Source organism: Furipterus horrens, unplaced genomic scaffold (genome assembly GCF_987537825.1).
Source record: "Furipterus horrens unplaced genomic scaffold, mFurHor1.1.pri manual_scaffold_5, whole genome shotgun sequence".
Taxonomy (NCBI): domain Eukaryota; kingdom Metazoa; phylum Chordata; class Mammalia; order Chiroptera; family Furipteridae; genus Furipterus; species Furipterus horrens.
Window position 1 is genome coordinate 4,911,834 of NW_028327175.1, and position 21,540 is coordinate 4,933,373.

The 21,540-nt window shown below is 40.1% G+C and overlaps 1 protein-coding gene across 1 annotated transcript in view; it reads left to right on the top strand.

The window, feature by feature from the left end:
* HCN1 (hyperpolarization activated cyclic nucleotide gated potassium channel 1) overlaps window positions 1-21,540 on the top strand; it is a 296,203-nt gene that overhangs the window by 39,445 nt on the left and 235,218 nt on the right. Inside the window, exon 2 of the mRNA XM_090276130.1 lies at window positions 2,683-3,106. Within this exon, the coding sequence (XP_090132256.1) occupies window positions 2,683-3,106 (424 nt within the window). The remainder of the gene's footprint in view (window positions 1-2,682; window positions 3,107-21,540) is intronic.

Below are 21,540 nucleotides of genomic sequence, written 5' to 3' on the forward strand. Positions count from 1 at the left end.
CCAGTGTTCAGGGACATATGCATTGTTTAAAAAACAGACGTTACATCACACTTCTGGAGTGGGTGATAACTATATTTTTCTTGACTAGCGGAGAATGGATCTATGTTAACTAAACTGTTGTGTTATTCAAAGGTTATAACCAGACCTGTGCTTATGTCTATAAAATAGGGTAAATGATGCTTTAAAAGGAAGTGATGAGGACTAATGGAGCTTCATATTGATATAAATATGTCTAATGACTTTAGATTGTATTAAATACCAGTGATAAAAAGCTACGGGGTGATAAGCCTTATTGCAATAATGAAGATTGGATGGCATGTTGTCCTTTAATTTCTATTCACTAAGATGTATAGAATATGATTATTCCTAAAAAAATAGCTTCCATCTTAATGACAGAAGACGTCTATAAATTTGAGTGTTTTTCAATGGGCTCCTGGTTGCTCCCCATGAAAATGGATTTCTTATAGGAAGACAAGGAAAAATACTAAGCCACCGACTTTGTGTCCACAGTTTGTTAGATGCTAGGATCTGTGATTTGTTTACATTATTTAATATAATTTGTAACACTCTACACATTTGGTTCTATAAGAATCTTCATTTTCCGGATGAGAAATTTTAGTAGTCGAGAAGGTAAGTGACTCGCGTCCAGATTTCTGGCGGAAGACAGCTGCAGTGGGAATCATGAGGGCAAATGGATGAGTCCACCTTGAACTTAGGTACGAGGACCCAACAGGCTTGGAGACTGATTGAATAGGAGACCGCGTAGAGTTAGGGCCAGGAGGTAGATTCAGGATGGCCCCACGGTTTCTGGCTTGCACCTCTGGTGTAGAGTTGTTCTTTTCTTCTCCCTGACAGAGGGGACGTCTGAGAAGGAGGACATGAGGGAAGCGAGGTAGTGAGTTGGAGCCGGGGCACACTGTATACTGGGAGTGTGAGGTGTGCGAGGGGCGGGCTTAATGGGCTGCTGGTTGTGAGGCTGAGAAGCTTAAAGCAGGAATGAACTGGAGGTACAGCTTCCAGAGTCATCGGTTCCAGATTGTTCAGAGAAGACATGGATGAGTGTGTGGTGTTGCCCAGAGAGCCTGTGTAGAGTAGGAATTCAAGGGCGCTGCACAAGGCACAGGGGACCAGCAGCCTTCGGGGGTGGGTGGGCAGGGAGAGGTGCCCAGAGAAGAGACTGGTAAAGAGTATGCACCGAAGAGCAGATGCTCAGGGCACACATGATTTCACTGTGGAGTTCATGATGCCACTTCTTCGTGGAATAGCTGTTACAATATCGCATCTGGTCTACATCTGTCCTCTGTCCTTCGTGTATAAAGTGGCCCATTTTGCTTGTTTCCACTGAGAGAAGAAGAAAACAAAGCTTGCATTGAGATTGCCAGTGCGTGATATCTGATTGGCGTGGGTATTTATGTACTTGTCTGACGACCGGTGAAACCTTCAAAATGACAAACATTTACCTTTTACCTAATCCTGGGGAGGGGCCGAGACAAGGGGAGAGGGTGCCTTTTATAGTTCTTTGTTACACTAGTACTTCCATCCCAGGAACCATTCCTAGTTAGAGATGATAGTAACTCTGATAGGTTTACGCAAATGTATGCCTTACCAAAAGGTCGCCCAAGTAATCTAAGTGGGACAATCCATGTTAAATAAAAATAGCTTGGTTAACAGAAGTTTCTGTCATAAAAGTTTGTCATTTATGCAACACGACTTTCAAAAGAGGGCACATGTGACCAGCCTAAAGTAACTCATGTTTCCAGACTTTTCACTATTATAGCCTTGTTTTAGCAAATGTGTTTTGTCAATATTATAAGTAGATACTGTCACAAGTATAAATAGTCTATTTATAGTGTCAGTAGACTTTGAAATAATTCAAATGAGAATACTGCAATCATCTCTGAAGAATTTAGTTACGATATATTAACCTGGAGGAACCTGAAAATCCCTGGTTTTCTTCCAGTTTTAATAGAAGGGTAGATAAGAAGGTTTCAAAAGGCAGTGAGTAATCATGAATTCTAGTTTCACATCTAGAGTAGAGTCTCTTGAGTTATGTTTAGATTCAGAAGAAAGTTAGCCTGCCTATTTCAAGCTGAACAAGGGCACAACATAACTATTTGGAGTTCTGTGAAGCTATGGGCTCCCAGACGCCATGTCTGACCTAATCTGGGTGTAAATTTGCAACACCAGTGTTTCTGCTGTACCGCTTTTCTTACTGTTTATTTTAATCTGATTGGAAACTTGATATAAAGTACTTCAAAGCACTTGTAAAGGGCCTTTCCAAAGCAGGTTTTTTTTTTTCTTTTTTTGTTTTTTAAGGTAGATATTCTGGTCTTCCATTTCTCCCTGATTTCCATGCAAGCTCTAGGGGAAGGTGTTTTTTTAATTCTTTAGTAGATAAAAGGGGTTATGGGTGTTTTGAACTTATTTCTATAACACTTGATATCAAAGAATTTATAGAATTCTGTAATAACAATACCTTGCTTTAGGAATATGTTAGTTTTACTTAGATTTACATTTGTCTGCATTGAAGGAATTAGTTGCCTTATTTATAAAACCAACATTTGGTTCTTTTACTCATTTATTTAAACCATAAATCAAAAAATACATATTTTTTGTGGTGGGGGGAAGAATGGTCTGGTTATTGTCTGCATATTAAAATCTCATTTTTTAAATTTCTTATAGGTTTTATTGGGATTTAATAATGCTTATAATGATGGTTGGAAACCTGGTCATCATCCCCGTTGGAATCACATTCTTTACAGAACAGACAACAACACCGTGGATTATTTTCAATGTGGCATCAGATACAGTTTTCCTCTTGGACCTGATCATGAACTTTAGGACTGGGACCGTCAATGAAGACAGTTCCGAAATCATCCTGGACCCCAAAGTGATCAAGATGAATTATTTAAAAAGCTGGTTTGTGGTGGACTTCATCTCATCCATCCCAGTGGATTATATTTTTCTCATTGTAGAAAAAGGAATGGATTCAGAGGTTTACAAGACAGCCAGGGCCCTTCGCATCGTGAGGTTTACAAAAATTCTCAGTCTCTTGCGCTTATTACGACTGTCAAGGTTAATAAGATACATACATCAGTGGGAAGAGGTAAGACATTTTACCTTCTTTAAAGACACTATAGCATGATTTTTTAACTAGAACTACTTAAAAATGAACCAATATCCTATGTGTGAGTTTTATGAAATTCAAGGAGACAATTTTTGTTTATTTTATTTTTTTTGATATATAAGTTGATACATGTGTTGCTTCAAGAAAGATATGGCTAAATACTAGGTTTGAATTGACTGAAAAATAGTGATTTTAAAACTGTTATTCTACATTAATTTAGCTTTTTCTTAATAACTCCACTTTAATCAAAAATTGTTTTATCCTCACCAATGTAGCCCCTCCTCCACCGTGGGTGGCTGTTCTCTGTCTGACATGAATGTACCCAGTACCATATTTGAGAAAGACGTGAGGGTCTATTTGCTAATCTAGTTTGTATCATTCACTCTATGAAATAATCTGGTGGATGGTTCCTCTCATAATGAAGTTTCAGAGAATTTGTGTTTAAGAAACACGTGGAGTCCTTCCAAATTGTGTATGTAAAGAATGATTTTAGCATAACAAGTTTGCTCTTCGTTACGCTTTGCTTATAATTATTTATGATTGTGTTTTCCTATTAACTCATTTCATAATACTGAAAAACGGTGGACCCAGGAGGCAAATTATTGCATAGAAAAGAATGATATAGTGGGTAAATGTGGTGCGCGCGGCCAATGTTTTGCTGACGGGAGTGACTGCTGCTCTTGGACACTTGGTAGGACCTGGAGGGTCAGCCAGGGGGAGTCCCCCAAGACCTGAGTCAGATGCGCCGTCGCCGGATCAAGGCGTTCACATTCCTGTTTCCAGAGCCTGCACGTTAAGCTTTCTGACTTCCTTTTCCTTCTGCGTCCTTTCCTTTTTTAAACGACTTGGACCCTAGACTTCGTTGTCTGCATGGAAGGGAGGGTTGAAAGGTGTGGAGAGCACCCTTGCTGTGGCTTCCCTGTCTCCGCACTCACTCACTGCAGACATCATTGTTAGCGCTTTTAGGATGAAGTCTGGTTTGGAATTTAGGCTTCAACAAGTCATCAAACGGAACTTCTGTGAGCATCAGCTCTGCTTTCTGCACGGCCGTCGCAGCGTTTTGTGTGCTTGTCAATGACATTTTGGTCCATAGCATTTCAGGAAATGATACACAGTAATATGCACCCCCTGCGACATTGCTAAAAAGGCTTAAAAATGGATCACTGTTAAAATCTGGATATGGGTGATATTTAAAATCAAGTGAAGCACATTTGAGAGATGGGATTCATCTTGCAGTGTGTCCATACAGTACATTCTATCTAAAATGTAATAAATGTTTGGTTCTCAAACTTGATTATATCAATTTGAGATTGATATCAAACCAAGGTTATTCTTGAAAATAATAACTAAGGTTTATTGAGTTATTATTATATGCCAAGTAATATATTTGATTCTTCAGTTGGATTAGTTCATTAAGTCTTCCTAGTAACTCTGCTAACTTGCTCAGCTTCACTGAGGCTACAGTAGGTGGAGCTGGGATTCTGACCTTAGTGATTTAACTCCAGAGGCAGTGCTCTTAACCACGAAACTATATAGCTTCTCACTATCACATATATTCTTTTAGTGAAAAATTCCTTAATATTCAATCATTTTATATATTGAATGACAATTATAGATGAGTATTTACCACTTAAACCATGGTCACGCACACAAAATATTTTAAGGACTAGCCTGTGAAATGAAAAGTCACTGAGACAGCCAGGCAATTAAACGTGCAGTGGGCAATGTGACTCTTTTTCAATGTCTTGTCGTTTTAACCCAGTTACCCCAGAGAAAGGCATCAGGAAGAACAGATGGCATCCTATCAGATAAAATGGCAGGCCATGTGCACAAGGAGGAGGACTCTCCTTAAAACGGATGTCCTCTGGTCCCGGCAGCGGTCACAGGCACCCAGATCTGTGTAACATGATGGCGTTTTAAAGACGCCGTGATATAATTCAGGAGCATCAGCTCACTGCTATCATTACTGTAAAATGCAATTTAATATGCACTTACAGGCAGTTGGTAATCAAACACACTCTGGCCAGAGCTGTGAGTTGGCTAGATCTTTCTTATAAATAAATGACCTTGATAATAAATGAATCATAAGTTCATTTAAGTGAAGAATGTTTTCTCGATTATATGATATCCTCATATAATATCACATATATCATAGATATTTAATGTCTGTTAGTAGTACTGTTCAACAGGGAAGGGACAGGAATAATTAATCCAGAATTTGATACCAATTCATCGTTCCATCACCTACATGATTCAAATGAAAAGCACAGAGGAGCTTCAATGGTTGTAAACTGTCAAAGCTCAACCTGATTTCTATAAATGCCTCGAGGATGTGTTTACGAGTAGAAACACAGCCAGCAGGCCGGCAGCAGTGGTTCTGCGAGCCTTTAGAATACGACAGCCCTGGAGGATGGGCGCCCACCCGCATGCCTTCGAGTTCTGCGTGTTTCCGAACCGCGCCAGCGAGTGCTCAATTCAGCAAATGTGGGCAAGCGGTGCGCGCTGCCTGGGCGCTGCTGCCGTTCTGAGCGCATGGTCTCCCAGGAAGGCAGCTGCCGCTCCAGGGAACTGCTGGCACCGTCAGGGGCGCATTGGTTTTGTTCCCGTCTGAGCCCGTTCAACCGAAAAGCAACGGGAAGGGGGGTTGCCGGATAAATGAGAGAAGTATTGTGAATGGAAGAGAGACATTCTAAAACGGAGCCCCATGTGACTGCCATCCCCGCAGCTGAAGATTGTGGCTAATACGCACGGGGATCACGGGTCTGGCCGAGGTCTTCCTGAAAGACGCGGGGTTAGGGAGTCAGAGGGGGACGTTGTGGACATGAGACAATGACAAGATCAGTGGTTTTAAGGTACAAAAACAGAGGGCTGTCCGCTCGGCCTTTCCCGTGTGGTTTCATGCCTAAATGTTACATAGCGTGAGCGCCAGGGGAGGCGGAAAGCTGGCGCGATTTTTCAGCCGCATCAGGCCAGGAAATGCCTTTTCCCCTCCGCTCCGAGAAACGGAGTGAATCTTTCCCACTGTTGTTTGGTTTTTAAAAAAATCCTGCCTTTCCTTCAGCATTGTTTTCATTGTTGTAGTTCAAGTGAACTTGGTGACTGCAGCCAGAATGCTGTTTTGATCCTCCTAAAGGAGACACATGGTGAGCAAATCCTCAGAAATTAAACGGAATATTACTAACACTTTTTGGCCATCACAAGCCCCTGACGAGATAAAGGGAGATTAAGAGTTTAGTAAAGGGGAGATTATTCAGTTAGTCAACGTGAGGCATCCTAGGAACCTTGAATGTTGCCGATCCTATTTTTTTTTTTTTTTATCAAAGGGGGATGATCGCTGAAATTATCTGATATTGAGGAACTAATAATTGAGAAGGAAATACTACTCTGTAGCAGTTATCTCTCTGCAGGGTTCACTGTCACGGCCAATGTAAAAAAGTGGCAAACGCATGATGCTTGTATAATAACTATGGCTTCAGAACCCAGACATGTAAAAGTTTTTTCTTTTTCTTCCTTTTTTTATCCCCTCAACTGTTCTTAGGTTTTAGACCTATCACAATGACCTAAATCCATCTTCTGGCGAGAAAGAGGACTTGTGGTTCTGATATCTGTCTACGTCTCTAGCATTTTCAGATGAATAATGTCTCTGGAATGTTGCGATGCTCTTCTAGCAATCAATATTAGATTTTTACGGTGGCTTAGAGACACATTTATTAACAAATTATGCTTAACAACAGAACATTAAAAAGGCAACTTATTCCACAGGGAGCTAATTCCAATTTTAGTTTCTGTCTTTGGTTAATTTTAACGTCTATTTGGTTTAGATTAGAAACGAGCTCTTGCTATAAATTTCCCATCTCTCATTATGCAGCGCACACTGGAAGTACTCGGTTGTTTAGAAAACACGTAGAATAAAAAGGCTCGTCATCAGCAAGCGGCAGCACTTCTGAGCCTGCCTGCCGGCTGTTAGGGCGTGGAGGCTCCCCATTTTCTGTCGCATCACATCCGTGTTGGCTTGCTGCGCCTCCATGGCTCTCTGGCAGACCAGGCCCCGTCCCATCAATGTCCCTTCCTATTTGCACCCAGCATCTCTTTTCAGTTGGTTTTCTTCGTTTCACTATGCTTCTCTCAGAAAATGGTCCTTTCTGCCTCTAATTTTGCACGTGCCACACCTCAGATTCGGAAAGCCTTTCTTTCTCTGCTACTCCTTTCAAGAGTAGGCTTAAACGTATTTCCGAAAACATCCTACCTCCTCAGTACCTTTACTTTGAGCAGTTCTACTGGCTCTGCTTGCTCTTGTTCCTGCCGATGGCTTGGCTCCTGGTGCTTGAGTATGTGCGTTCTTTTTTCTGGTGAGGGACCTAAATGTCTGCAGGGAAGAGTCAGGGTCAACTTTGGCCATGGCAGCCCCTCACGCACTAATGAGTACGGAGTTCTGAACACAATAGGTTCTCAGAACATGCCTGTCCACAAACTCCATGGCAGTCCTCCATGTTCTACATCCATTAAGTAATTGCAAGTGAATTACTTCGCTCTTCACTCCTAAGCACTTCCTAAGTAGCTTCTATTTGCAGATACTGCACATGAGAATACAAAGCAGACACCAGCCTTGCAGAAAAGACAGACTTGCGAGCAAATAATCATAGAGAACATGGTAATTGGTGGCATAAAGGAGGGAGTGAACAACAGGATTGTTTAGTGTGGTTTTTAAATTGTTTTGTACGAGGGGAGAGCTCCAGAGATACTTGAAAGAGTTTTGAAGCTGGACGACCTTGCTGGCCAAAACAGGAGCAGATGAGTGCTTTCCAATAAGAAAGGAAGGACAAGCTGCCCAGCACAGGACAGACTGCCTAGGAACCGAGGGAGTGAGGGCGTCCATTTGGAGGTGTGGACAGGAATTGGTGCTGATGGTGGACTGACTTGCTCAGTAGGGTCTCACTGAGGCATTTTAGGCAGAGGATTTTCATGTGAGGATGCGGCAGACTGAAGAGGATTGGAGAGCCTGAGGATGGAGCTAATGATGCCAGTCAGGAAAGAGTTATCACTCACCTGTGTTTTTTCTGGGGAGCTAGTGTTGAGCAGGATACTATCGTAGGCATCTAAGGGGAGGCTTGTCTTTGCCAAGTATTCTTGGCCTTCCAGTGTTTGTATCAAACAACAAAATACGAACAGGCCATATGCAAAGTCTATTTTATCACACTTTATAATTTAAATATCAATTGTATTTGATATAATTAATACCATACTCATCTAATATTAAAATAATTACATTATTATTGGTACAGTTATATTTGAGATTTGTATTTCTGTCCACCAAACACATGGTGGTGTGAATTGGATCCTATACTAGAAATTAGTATTTATGTGTTAATTAAAACTGTGCCTTGTATTTTCTATTTAAGCCAGAGAGAAGCACTTGAAGTGAGTTATTCATGACTAAAACTTAGTAGAACAGTTGTGAAGTTTAAGTTAAATGAGATACATGGAAATTAACTGAAATACTTAAATTGACGTATGCATTGTGACACACGCGTGTGCGCGTGTGCGTGTTAATATTTTTGGCTGGATAATATTGATTCTGTTAAAGACCACTAGGTGTCCTCTATTGGTTATGTTACTTTAGGGTATAAACGGCCAAAACTGTCATCTTTCAAATTATTCATTTATACTCTCTCGTAATCACCTAACTGCTTGGCTCCTGATGTCTAGATCAGATAGATGACGATGGATATTCATATATGTAAACATTATGTCTTTTTACCTACACTTTCCCCTCAGGTTCAACAAAGAAGTTTAAGTTCCTTCTCCAAACACTCATTTTTATTCTGAGAGAATTGTTCGCGATATTATACTGTGTGCTTTTCAACCCTGAAGTTCTAAGGTATGCTGCGATGAGTTCCGTTTGGACATGAGACGTTGATTAAGACATGATTAATGAACTGCGTGTGGGTGCATGCACGTATGTGTTAGAAGTAAGAGATAACTTGATGAATGTTCTTCATCAGGGCCCTGAAGCAGATCCGTATAACTCGGGTGCTCTTCACATGGAAATCTCAGTTTAATGCCAAAATAATAAGACCAAATTTGAAATGTTTAGGCCATCATTTTTACATGAAAATATTAGGCCTTCTTAATGCCTTGTCATAGGTCCAGTGTATGTTCCTCTTTTGCATGTTTTTATGTACGTTGTGGCTACATGTTGAAAACAACCAGACTTGTATTCTAAGTTTCAAAATTATGTAACCTCATGTCTCAAAGTATTTGCGGTGGTGTGACAGCCCTAGAAAGTTATCCCTTAGGCTCCTCAGGCGTCCACTGCCCCCCTCAAATTTCCTCCTTCTCTCTGTGTCCTGTTGCTACAGTCAGAAATTTAAGAGACATCTTTAACTTCTCTTTTTTTTAAATTAATTTTATTGGGGTGATTGGTTAATAAGATCATATAGGGTTCAAGTGTATAGTGCTATGATTCATTATCTGTCTATGGCATTGTGTGTCCACCCCCCAAAGCGAAATCTCCTGTCACCATATACTCGACCCCCTCTCCCCTTCACTGTCCCCCCCAAGTCTTACTGGTTCTGCTCCTTGAATGTGACATCAATTCTAGTTCTCTTTAGTTCTCTCTGTCACCACCCTAGTCCAAGGCAACTATGTCATTTCTCATTTACATTGTTACAGTCGATTCATTACTAGATTTTAAAACTCACCCTTGCTTGTCTTCTGAGGGCCTCGGAAGTGATATTTTTGAAGAGTAAATCTTACTGCCATGTCATCCACCTGCCACAAATATTTCTGTGTCTTTTCGTTATCCTTAGGACCAATCCCAAAGTTCAAGGCCCTTGGAAGTCTGAGTTCCACTTCCTCCTGGGAAACTACTTCTTGGTTATTTTCTTTAACTATGCTAAACCTCTTTATGCTTGTCATATAGGCTGTTTTAAGGCCTTTACAAGCATTTCTTATTTTTTTCCCCTAGGATGATGTTCCTTGGGCCCACCCCAATTTATTCATCACATTTTGTTTCTTTGACTCTGACTTTAACTTAAGTACCTCTCTGGCCATGTCAGCTCCATATGTAATGCTGGCACGGCCCCACGTGCTTTTTGCTTAGTAACATTCATCACTTACGTAATGTCCCTTACACTACGCCTTTCCAAGTATCTGTTAGCTCCAGAAGGGCAGAGGTCACATCTATTTCTTGCATCTTCAGCTCCTAGCATAGGACGTCTGGAAAATCATGGGCCCTAAGAATACTTGCTAAGTGAGTTAAATTATGCCATTAAGAAAATTTCAATTCAGAAAGAAAAGCTAACATGTGAAAATAAAAACCAATAAGCAGAACAGTGGAATGTCTTGAAATTAGTATCAGAAGTACTTATGTTATAGGAAACAAAGCAAGATAAAGAGAGCGCATGATGAGAGTGTGGTCAAGGGTAGAAGAGAGGCTCTGAAGAAGGCATCCTCAGCATGGCCACGTTGAAAACCAAGTTTGAAAATATATGTGTGTCCTTGCAAGTGGATGGGCCTGCAAAACATTCCAGGAGAAGCTAGAAACCATGCACAAAATCAAAGTCCTCATTTATAGATGAGAATGATAATTTTTGCTCAATCTCACAGAATTCTTCTGAAGCCTAATAAGATGTTATTGTTATTCATACTTTGAAAGGGCAATATTATAGAAATGTAAATTGTTATCATAAAAGTTTCTACTATTTAAGTTATTTCGTTTATTTTATTTAAAATTTTTATTCTTGACACTATTACAGATGTCCCCAATTTCTCTCTCTGTTGTCCCCCTCCCCCCGGGCCCCCTTCCCCACAATGTTATCTGTGTCCATGGACTATGCATGTATGCACATGTGTTCCCTGGCTAATCTCTTCCACTCCCCAACGCCCCTCCCTTCAGACGCTGTCAGTCTGTTCCATGTATACATGCCTCTGGTTTTATTTTTTTTTGTAAGTTTATTTTGTTCATTAGATTCTACATATGAGTGAGATCATATGGTATATGTCTGTCTCTGACTGGCTTGTTTCACTGAGCATAGTGTTCTCCAGGTCCATCCATGTTGTCGCAAAGGGTAAGAGTTCCTTCTTTTTTATGGCTGTGTGTGGTACTCCATTGTGCAAATATAACCACAACTTTTTTATCCAGTCATCTACTGATGGGCTGTGCCCATGTGCCCATCAGTAGATGAGTTTCCACTTTTTTAAAATACAAAAAATCTCAACAGAGTTCAACCCTTGGCTCTTGAGTGTGCTTACTGCCCTTCCAAATATTGGAAGTATTACAAATGCTATTACGTATTATTTCTGTGCAGGATATACCAAGTGAGGAGTTGAAGCAAAATTTAGGACAAAGTGCATTCAACTCTACATTTATCTGAAGTTTCCGGATAAATGTCCCCGACTTCCCCTTTATGACGCATGCAGGTACAACATGCATTATGGTGACTGCCATGGTTGACGCATCGCGTGCGACTGATGTGAAAATCGAGAATACCGTTGGCTCATCAGTGTTGGACACACAGTTTAGGATGTGATTCTGGTTTCTACTCTAATACCAGTCCCACCGCCATAGTATTTCATAACAAGCACATGTTGCTTTAATTGTCTGGGGGAATGATCTCAGCTGAGCTGGCCACTTGGCTGGTTTTGCATGCCGTGTGCACCTGTCTGAAACAAGACAGGTGTGAGGAGACATAACATGACTGGAAAAAGTTACAGTGACATCCGAGAGTATTTCATTGTTACAAATAATGAGGTAAAACGGATCTCATTGCTGAAGGAAATGTTGGGTATACTTAACTAATCATTGGGGGAGAATGTGGGTTTTTTTGTCAGTTTCTAACAAATCACTCTTTCACTTTAGTTAGATACAATGTCAAGAGTGTTTTTAATTAATTTGAAATATTTTGGGAAACAAAATTATGCTTGCATTATGTCAACAGTAGCAGTTGATTCATATTTCATCGGGCAAAGCGGTCATTGAAATACATCAGAAGTTGTCGGAGAAAGTGAATTTTATAAGACATGATGACTGTTATGAAAGCTCAAGAATAAATAAAATTAGAACCTTTCAACTGTACTGGGTAGTGACGGAGAAAGACCTACTTTGACTTCTCTTTTTGTCTTGCTGATGTATGCACTTTAGATTTTGTAAGAGGATGCCTGTCTTAGTGTGCAAAGGAAATACATTTGGTTGGTTATATAATTCTGGTGGCTATTTTGAGTTAAGTCTGCCATTTAGGCCATTTTTTTTTTTTTAAAAGAGAGTCAAAATCTTTTTTTTTATTACATCTTAAAGTGAAAGTAGACTTGGAGGAAGGGTTCTAGAAACTAGTCCCAGGGTTTCATATAATTTAAGCGGTTGTGAAGTAAGTGAATAGTAGCCCTTTTGAGATAATCTTATTTGTTGAGAGTGGCTCCCCATTAAAACTGGTCATTAGTGGGAGTGATGACGATACTGTTAAATATGTCAATGTGCTGCTTCTTTGTTGTTACTGTTGTGGACGTGAGTCGGGTGAACATATAACATGAAGGAAATGCGGCAAAATCGGAGGGGAAGTCAGAAGTACCTTCTGCAAGGCATTTCCTGACACTTTGCTCTCATTTTACAAACATAGATGATGGCTTAAGCTTGGCTTCCGTGGTTGCTTTAATCTTCAAAGACATTATCCACTTACAGTGCTTTGTAAATTCTAAAATTGAAAGTCTAGACAGCATATTAAAGAGAGATGTAATTACCCAGTCAAATTATTGTACTGATTTTTTTTCAGAGAATTTCTAAAAGAATGAAATCCCCATTTTCCTCAATATTCTGGATCACACTGGAGAGTAAAAGAATTTGGACTTTGGTAGTGAGTGCTTTGAAATTTAGAATCCAAGAGCTGCCGCTACCTAACAGTTTCTAACAGTCAAATTTGGGTGACGGGCTAGCTTTGTGGGGGTTACAGTGTGTGAGTGTGGGAAGCTGTTTTCCTCTGTGTGAACATGCATGTCTCCACGGCGCCGAATGGGAACATGCCTGTCCGGAGCTCCTCCTCCTGGCGACGGCCCAGGAATTGCAGGTGTGGATGTTTACAGATTTCCATAATGTTATCAGTTAACAATGCTTCCCCATTTTTATCTAATCCGAAATTCACAAAAACACAGCTTAGGTCATCCTAACCTGGTGGAGGGTTTCCCAGCACATGTTTCATGTAAGTGCCAGATAACCTTATAATGACAATAATTAGCAAACATTACTACTAAATTTGTTAGGAAAGAGTTATTGAAGGCCTTCGAGGTTTATGATACTTAAAGCTCACCTAAATTGTTGACTTTAGAATAATATCAAAACACGTGGATTCTAAAAGTAGTGTATGTGTTCACTTTCCAGACTGCACGGCCAGGTGATGAGAAATAGACTCTCAAGTTCAAAGTGACTGACTAGTTTTCTGATCTCAGACATTTCTTGTGAATTGTGACGTGAATGACAAAAATTTCACCATTGGGGAATGGTTTCAGATGTTTTATGGCTTCCTCAGCTTCAAAAGTATCTGACAGAACCTCAGATATACTTGAAGTCATTACTGAGATAACATCATAGCAGGCTATTGGTTGACAGGTAATGAGAGTAATTCTCAAATAGTTGAGAGCAAGTCTTTATGCAAATAGGAATGTGGGTGTCCCAACCTGAGTGAGAGGTACATTCTTGTCAGAGAGGGGTCCCATCGGGATACGAGACATTTCGTGGGGCTGCAGAGGGGACAGCAGGACACCAGCAAGTGATAAAAAAATATTTCACAGTTTTGCTGGAGTCTTTCCTTTCCCTGCTGCCAAGTGACCAGTATTTGCTTAATGTCAAAGACGAATGTTTTGATGTTTCTAAGTGTTATTGCTGGGAATTTTACCAACTACATTATCCTTCCCCCTTTCCATTTAGTTGAATTGTTATTTCAGATGTCCCAAAAATCTCCAGTGTCTTCAAGTAAGATCACTCCATGGCTCTAGATGAAAACAATGTCATTTAGTGCATCTTCTAGCAAAATGTACTGTCTTTGAAATAATTCTATTTAGTAGCACATTTCTTAGATATTTAATTCTATGTATCCAGTAAAACTTTGTATTTGTAATTATAGACTAACTATGCTACTGTCTTTGAAATAATTCTGTTTAGTAGCACATTTCTTAAGTGTGTGTTTCTATATATCCATTAAAATATTGTATATGTAATTATAGACTATTCTAAATACAGAAACTAGGTAGTTAATTATTTTCCTGACTCCTCTTTTGCAAACTTCTTATCTTTTTATTGCTAACATAAACTATAATAGTTCACCCTGGCTGATGTGGCTCAGTGGGTTGAACACCAGCCTGTGAACTAAAGGGTCACTGGTTCGATTCCCAGTCAGGGAACATGCCTGGGTTAAGGGCCAGGTCCCCAGGTGAGGGGCGTGCGAGAGATAACCACACATTGATGTCTCTCTCTCTCTCTTTCTCTCTCCCTTCCCCTCTCTCTCAAAATATATAAGTAAATAATCTTTAAAAAGTATGTATATAGTAGTTCATATATATCACTTGCCTGCTCACCAGTTTCTGAGCACTGTGCTCCATATAGAAATGCAAAAATGAATAATCAATAACAACCATGTGAGCTCCTGTATTTTGGGAACCCCCGAACAGAAGATTTTGAGAATGATTCTAACATCACATCTCAGCTCCGTCAGAAAGAGATCCACAGTCAATCTGTAAAGTCTGCTAATGAGCAGGAGGGGGCAGGGTCTGGGCCAGGTAGCTGCCCTCCTTTGATTCGTCGGTTGCAACAAAGGGCTGTTAAATACCATGCTACTAAAATGTAAAACTTGCTGAGGTTCACAAACAGAAAAATTAATTTCACTTAAAATAATATTAACACATTGTTGAAGTTGAAAAACGACTTCCTCATATCGGAATAGGAAACACTTCCCTTTCGTTCTAGTCATACCGCTTACTGAGTGATGCGCAAATGTTGAAGGGTTATGAAGAAGAGGAGCAAATATATTTAAATTTTATCTACGGTATTACACACTCTATCGCTGGTGAGAGCATGTACCGAAGAGAGGCCTAGTTTCTCTCTCGCTTGCCCTCTCCCCCTGAGGCGTGGATGCTCCCGCCCGAGACTCCCACCCAGGAAAAGTCCCATTGCAGTAACTCAGTGGACAGGCCCTGTCAGATATCAAGAAACTGAGCTGCCTTAGGAACGTGAGTATCCAAGCGCAAATCAGTTATTCTGTAGTTATGAAAACACCACCTCCCTTCACAACGCTTGAGTTTTCTCAGCGTTTTGCACACATGGCGGATTTTCCTTGTTTCTCCTTTAACACCGAGTCCCTTTTCACATGGGCGTCTGCTGCCCTATTGCTGCCGCAGGTCTCCCTAAGGAATCATGTGTTGGTAGGTTCCCCTGGCAAAAGCGATGCCCTGTCCACCGGAAGCTGTTCTCAAGTGTCCCTTCAGTCAGAGGCCTATTCGTTAATATTGCTTTTATTGTCATTGTTGTTGCTTTCTGTCCAGAGAAGCAGCCGACAGTGAAATTACCCAGCATCTCAGATTAGATGCTGATACCTCTTCTCCACAGAGGTGAGAGGTCAGCCAGGCCTAGCTCTAAACAGGGCGCCCCGGAAATCAACACCTTCCCATGCTTCCTGCGAGAGCATGGCCCTGTCAATAGATACATTCCTTTTATCACCTTGACCTTTCTGGAAGTAGCCAGTTTTCCCTGTCTCATTTCTCAGGAAATTTGCTCACCAGGAGTGTAGCAAAATATCTTAGTCGCTTTTTTACAACTGGGAAAAACAAAGTATAACTCTCTTACCAGGGGTCTTAGCTCAGGGCCACTGTGTCTGTGCAGCCGTTTGCCACCCCTCCCACTGACGGAGGGGGTTTTGGGGGCGACTACGCCGGTGTGAGCCCTGGTGGAAGACCGTTGATCTGACCTATTCATTGATTGCTATATCACGGCTTTTCTCCCTTCCCAAATAAAGGGAAAAGTCGTACGAATGGAATGGAAGTGATTCCCGAGATGGCTACATTCAGAATAGAATATTTCTAAAATGGCAAAACAACTTGCTTGACTTGCAAGATCAAACACATCACATCAATTATTTTGCTTTGTACTTAATATAAATCTCCAGATGGTACTTTATATTATTTAATTGTCTCACTTGACATGGGAAGTAAAATGCAATTTAAATGTGATCACAATTATACAATTATTCTATGAACGTTTTCCAAATTATGCTATTAAAACTCCCCTGAAGAAAAAAATGTGACTCAAACAAACATTTTTCCCCCAAGAAAACAATCAGAATGGTTTCCTCATAGTCCAGCTATGAAGGCGTGTTAGATTCCAAACTTGGGGTTGTAGAACAAAATTAAATGGCCTTAAATCTGTGAGAGGGTTTCCTTGGGCTGTTTCCCTTGTGCTATTTTTAGAAACCTCGTCAACATTCCGCAGTGTGTTGTCTATGAGTTGTTAATGGTCTTACGGAGACAAAATTTTGCATTTGGTTTTCGGTGTTGAAGGTGTTATTACTGGCCCAAGATGTTTTAGCAGCTTCTCCCAGGAAAGATGTATATGTAGTTCCCACTACGTATCCATCAGGGATGCGCTAGCGGTGGGTCCTCCCTCCCACCTGGATGTGAACTGACTAAGCAGCTTCCATCTTGACCTTGCTGGTCATTTTCGCACAGAATAGAAAGCTCCGTAGCGTCTTGGTGGACAATTAAATGATCTGACCCAGAGTCATGTATGTTACTTTTTATGACTCTGGCCTCCATTCGGACAGGACCCCACCGAGCTGTTAGAAAGTCAAGGAGAGCAATCCCACTGAGTTCCTGGGAGGCAGAAAGCTGGAGCCATTTGCTTAGTAGCTCTGCTTCAGGAATTGGAATTGAATTGCTGAGCCACAGAAGCAGGGTGTGCCAGGGCTCGGTCACTAACGTGGCTTGTGGCTCACTTGCGTTACACTTGGACTTTTGCAAAATAAAATCAGGGACCTGCTTGATAGCTCATCGATTTTCTCTCATGGATATTTCGCTCTTTGAGAAACACAGTGGTGGCGACATGTCTCCTAAGCTCACGAAGTGCTTAGAAATCTGATGGACTCACCTTTAGGCCTGAGAGAGAGCTCGTTGCTGGGTGACTACCTCAGAGGTGTTTCTGGGGTCTATCAATTATAAAGCAATCTTTATTTTACTTAATTTTTCTAAGGGAACTCATACTTAATGAGAATTTTAATCATTCTATCAATGGAAGTTCCAATTTCCAAGCTCCAAAGCACCAGATTTAGGTGAGTTTAATAATTTATTAAATGTGGATGGATATTTGCATAATTTAATCTCCTATCCTCCACACTAAAATGAATTATAATACTTAATTTGTAGAACTTTGCCCAATCAAATAGAGAACAATAATGAATATACACAGGTAGGCAAAAGTAGGTTTACAGTTGTTTGTATGGAAAATAATACAATAATTAATAAGTAATACATGAATAAACTGTGTTTTGTATACTCACAACTGTAAACCTTCTCTTGCCCACCTGTATATGATATAACAGAGTAATTCATTTATAAAGAAAATTAATTATGCTTGCAATCTTGAGAATATTTGAAATACAAGCGTTAAATAACCATATCTTAACTGTGACTCATAATATATCTATTTTTCTGATAATGTATTACTTTTGTTAGGACTTAATTTTTCAAACAATTCAGGCTTTGAAATTACTTAAAAATCAAATGCAAACCTTAGACCATTGGTGAATATTTCTATTACGATTATAACTTTAATTGTTTTTTTAATTCAATGCGTTGTTCTAATTTATCAAACCTTGTTTAATGGCCCAGAATAGGTTTATCTTAGTGGATTTTCTATATACCCTCAAAAAATGTTTCCTGCTGTTATTTGTTGGAGTGTTTTATAATTGTAAATCAGGGCAATTAACAGTGTTAACAAATAGTCTACACTCTTACTGGATTTTATAGCTGCTTGTTCTGATAATTCTTGAGATAGGGATGTTAAAATATGTAACCTAATAATTTTGGGCTTCTCCATTCCTTCTTTCTCAGTTGTTAGTTTTTAATACATGTACTTTCTTGTATCCTTTCGGGGCATTGCTCTCATGAGGTGACCCTTTGTAATCTCTCTGAACACTTTGCCTGATGTTCGTGCAGCTGCCCCGTCTTCGTTTAGTTAATGTTTGTGTGGGATGGCTTGTTCATGATTTCTTTTCCGCCTGCGTTTTCATTGTAAAGGCGTAAGGTACCTCGTAGAAGGCCTATAGCGGAATCTTGCTTTTATTATTATTTTTTAAATCAAATCTGATTACCTCTAATTTAAATCATTTACATTTAATATTTTGATGGCTATAGTTGGGTTTAAACCTACCGTCTTGATACTGTTTTAAATTTATCCCATGTGTGTTTTGTTATTGTTTTCCAAGTTCATGCCTCCCTTCATATTAATTTAATATATTTTTATGAATCTATTTTATCTCCACTATTGAAATAGTAACTATGTCTGTTTTTTTTTTTCTAATGCTTGCTCTAAGGGTTACCATATTCCTCTTTAGCTTGTTCAAGTGTACATTCAAATATTACTGTAGCATATCATGTATAGCATAATACATTTAAAATACTCTATTTCCACAGTCCCGTTGCTGGCATCTGTGCTATCGTTACCGTACAGCTTATTATGTTTATTATAAATGCCAAAGTAGATTGTGATTATTTTTGTCTTCAAAGGGTCATTGCCTTTTAAAGTGTTTTTTAGAGAGTTAAAAAGTGTTTTTCATACTTGCTGCCACAGGTCTCATTCCTCTGTGCAGATCCATCCACATTTCCTTCCGGTGTCCTTTCCCTTCTACCTCTAAATCTTCTGTTAGCACTTCTTGTAGTCTGGCGTGCCCTTGATGAATCCCACTTTTGCATGCCTGACTGTCAACATTTTGTCTTGATTTTTGAAAAATATTTTTGCTGCATGTAGGATTCCAGGAAGACATTTTCCTTTGAGCGCATTCAAAGTATCACTTGACTTCTTTCTGCATGCGTTGCATCTGATGGATGGGAGACAAGCCTTTGTCCGCTGCTGATGATATGGCTTTTATCTCTGGCTGCTTTTAAGACTTTATGATCACTTTTCAACAGTTTGATTTTGATCTGCCTTGCTGTGGTTTTCTTCATGTTTCTTCTGCTTGGAATTTGTTGAGTGCATCGGGTCTATGGGTTATAGTTTTCATGAAACTTGTAAAAATGCTCACCATTCTTCCGTGATATATTTTCAGTTTTATCTACTCTTTTTTTTTGACGGTTCTTTCCTTGGCCTTTATAGTGATTCACATGCAGGAGCAGATCAGTTCTCAGCCAAACTCAGAGGCATGTGTCTGCTGACCTTGGAGCTTTCTCCGTGCAGCGCATTCAGCTCCGGTATTTAGCCTTCAATCCCAGCCAGCACGACCTCCCTATCTATCTCTGCACATTTGCCCTCAGCTCTGCGCGACCGCTGAGCTGTTTGCGTTCCCCGTTTCTGCGCTGCGCCCTCTCGAGGCAGGGAGCTGGTGCGAGGGCAGGGCTCGCCTGTTTGCTTCTCCTCCTCCAGGGAATACTCTGTGCTCCCCGGACCTTCATCTGAAAACCATTGTTTCCTGTGGTTTGTCTCACTGTCTGCTTGTTGCAAGCAGTAGGGGCAGCCTGGTCCCTGTTACTCCATTAGGGTCAGCATCACAATGGCGGGCCTTGTTTCAAAATAATCGTATTTTACAGAATAGGTTTTTTATTTCAGAGAAGGGTATGATAGAATATGAAATACCAAGGCCATCATAATTTTTGCAGTGTAACTGGCAGAACCACATCAGTTACATTATGTTATGGATGTAGCAAAATTGTGACCTATGGCATAATTAGTTTTCCGCAGTTATGTCTGCACAGAAGGACCAGGCAGACAGAGGAAATGAAAGCTTGTCTCCATGGAAAAGGTAAACATCATTAAAGTGACTTTGCATATTTAATAGTATGCTTAACTTGCCATGATTAGGCTTAGATTATAGCCCTTTATATTTTAACAGCTATAGTCCTGCCTTCTATGCCTGGGATTCCCAGAGCGTCACCAGTCAGTTCATTCAGTGTGGGCAATTTGTGTGCCAAACATAAACACGTCCCTTTTGTGGACAAAGGATTCCAAAAATAATGCTTGAACACAACACAGAAGAGCCCCAGGGTTCAATACGTCAGCTTGGACGGCCTGGGAGAAGCGCACGAAGAGTCAAGCCTATTTTTCCTAAGAACACATAACATATTCAAGTAGCCTACAGCCTCTCTTAGTAATTCGAATATCTCACAATTTTATTAGATAAAATAAAAGTGCATCATATTTACCTCTCACTTAAGTAGTATGGCAGTCCAGGCTTTTTCTTTTTTTCCTTTTCACTTTTCAGCTGATACTTTTAAAGCAAAAAAACAAAAATGAAAAGGACCATGTTTTTATTTCTGCTATCAATACCATTTTCAAAACAGATATGGTTCTATCTGATTCTTCACCCAACTCTCCTGAGACTGAGGGGAAGTGATTCTAATGTCAACCAAATATGTCTGCCAATACAAGAATACTTTGGGATAAAATGTATTCAGTGAGGGTAGTGAGTATGTATCTTTTTATGGATCTGGATTGAAATGTAGCTACACATCTTTGTCCCCTTTGTAGAAAAACAGATGTTGAACCCAGCTGAAGAGTTAAAATACATGAGATTCCACCTCTGCAATCACAGTGGTTTTATTATGGTGCTATCATTGATATTGGCTTGGTTACTTTCTTCTAGAATAACAGCTCTTTTCACACATTTAACTTTTTTCCCAAAGAAGTATTGTGAACATTTTTCAGAAAAAATGTTGAGAGAATTTTACAGTGAATGCATATATCCACCACCCAGATTCTGGAACATGCTAGTGTTTTCGCCGTCTGACGTTTATCTGTCTAATCACCTACCTTATTTTCTCTTTTCTGCATTTCAGGGGAAGCTGTGGGTCACAGTCTTCCTCCTTCAGGTCCTCTAGTCTGTATCCGATGCTCAGGACTTAAGCTCTCAGTACTGTGCCTGTGCTATGATATATAAAGCCCCTTGTCTGGTGTAATAGTTTTATAGCATAACAAGAATAAAGGGGTTAGTTAATATAAATGAGAGTATGAACAGTCAGTAACCTTGAGAAATTGTAAAACATTCGAATGACAGTGGTTCCTTCCTCATTATGTTTACTCGGTGATTGTCATTGTCCTTTTCATGCCTTTCGCTTTTAAATCTTTATTCATCTTTATGATAAAATCAGAGGAACTCTCCTTAGACTCAACAGTATGCTAAAGTTCCTTCCTCTGGTCATGGCTGCTTCGCCTCTGTAGAGAAGAGCTA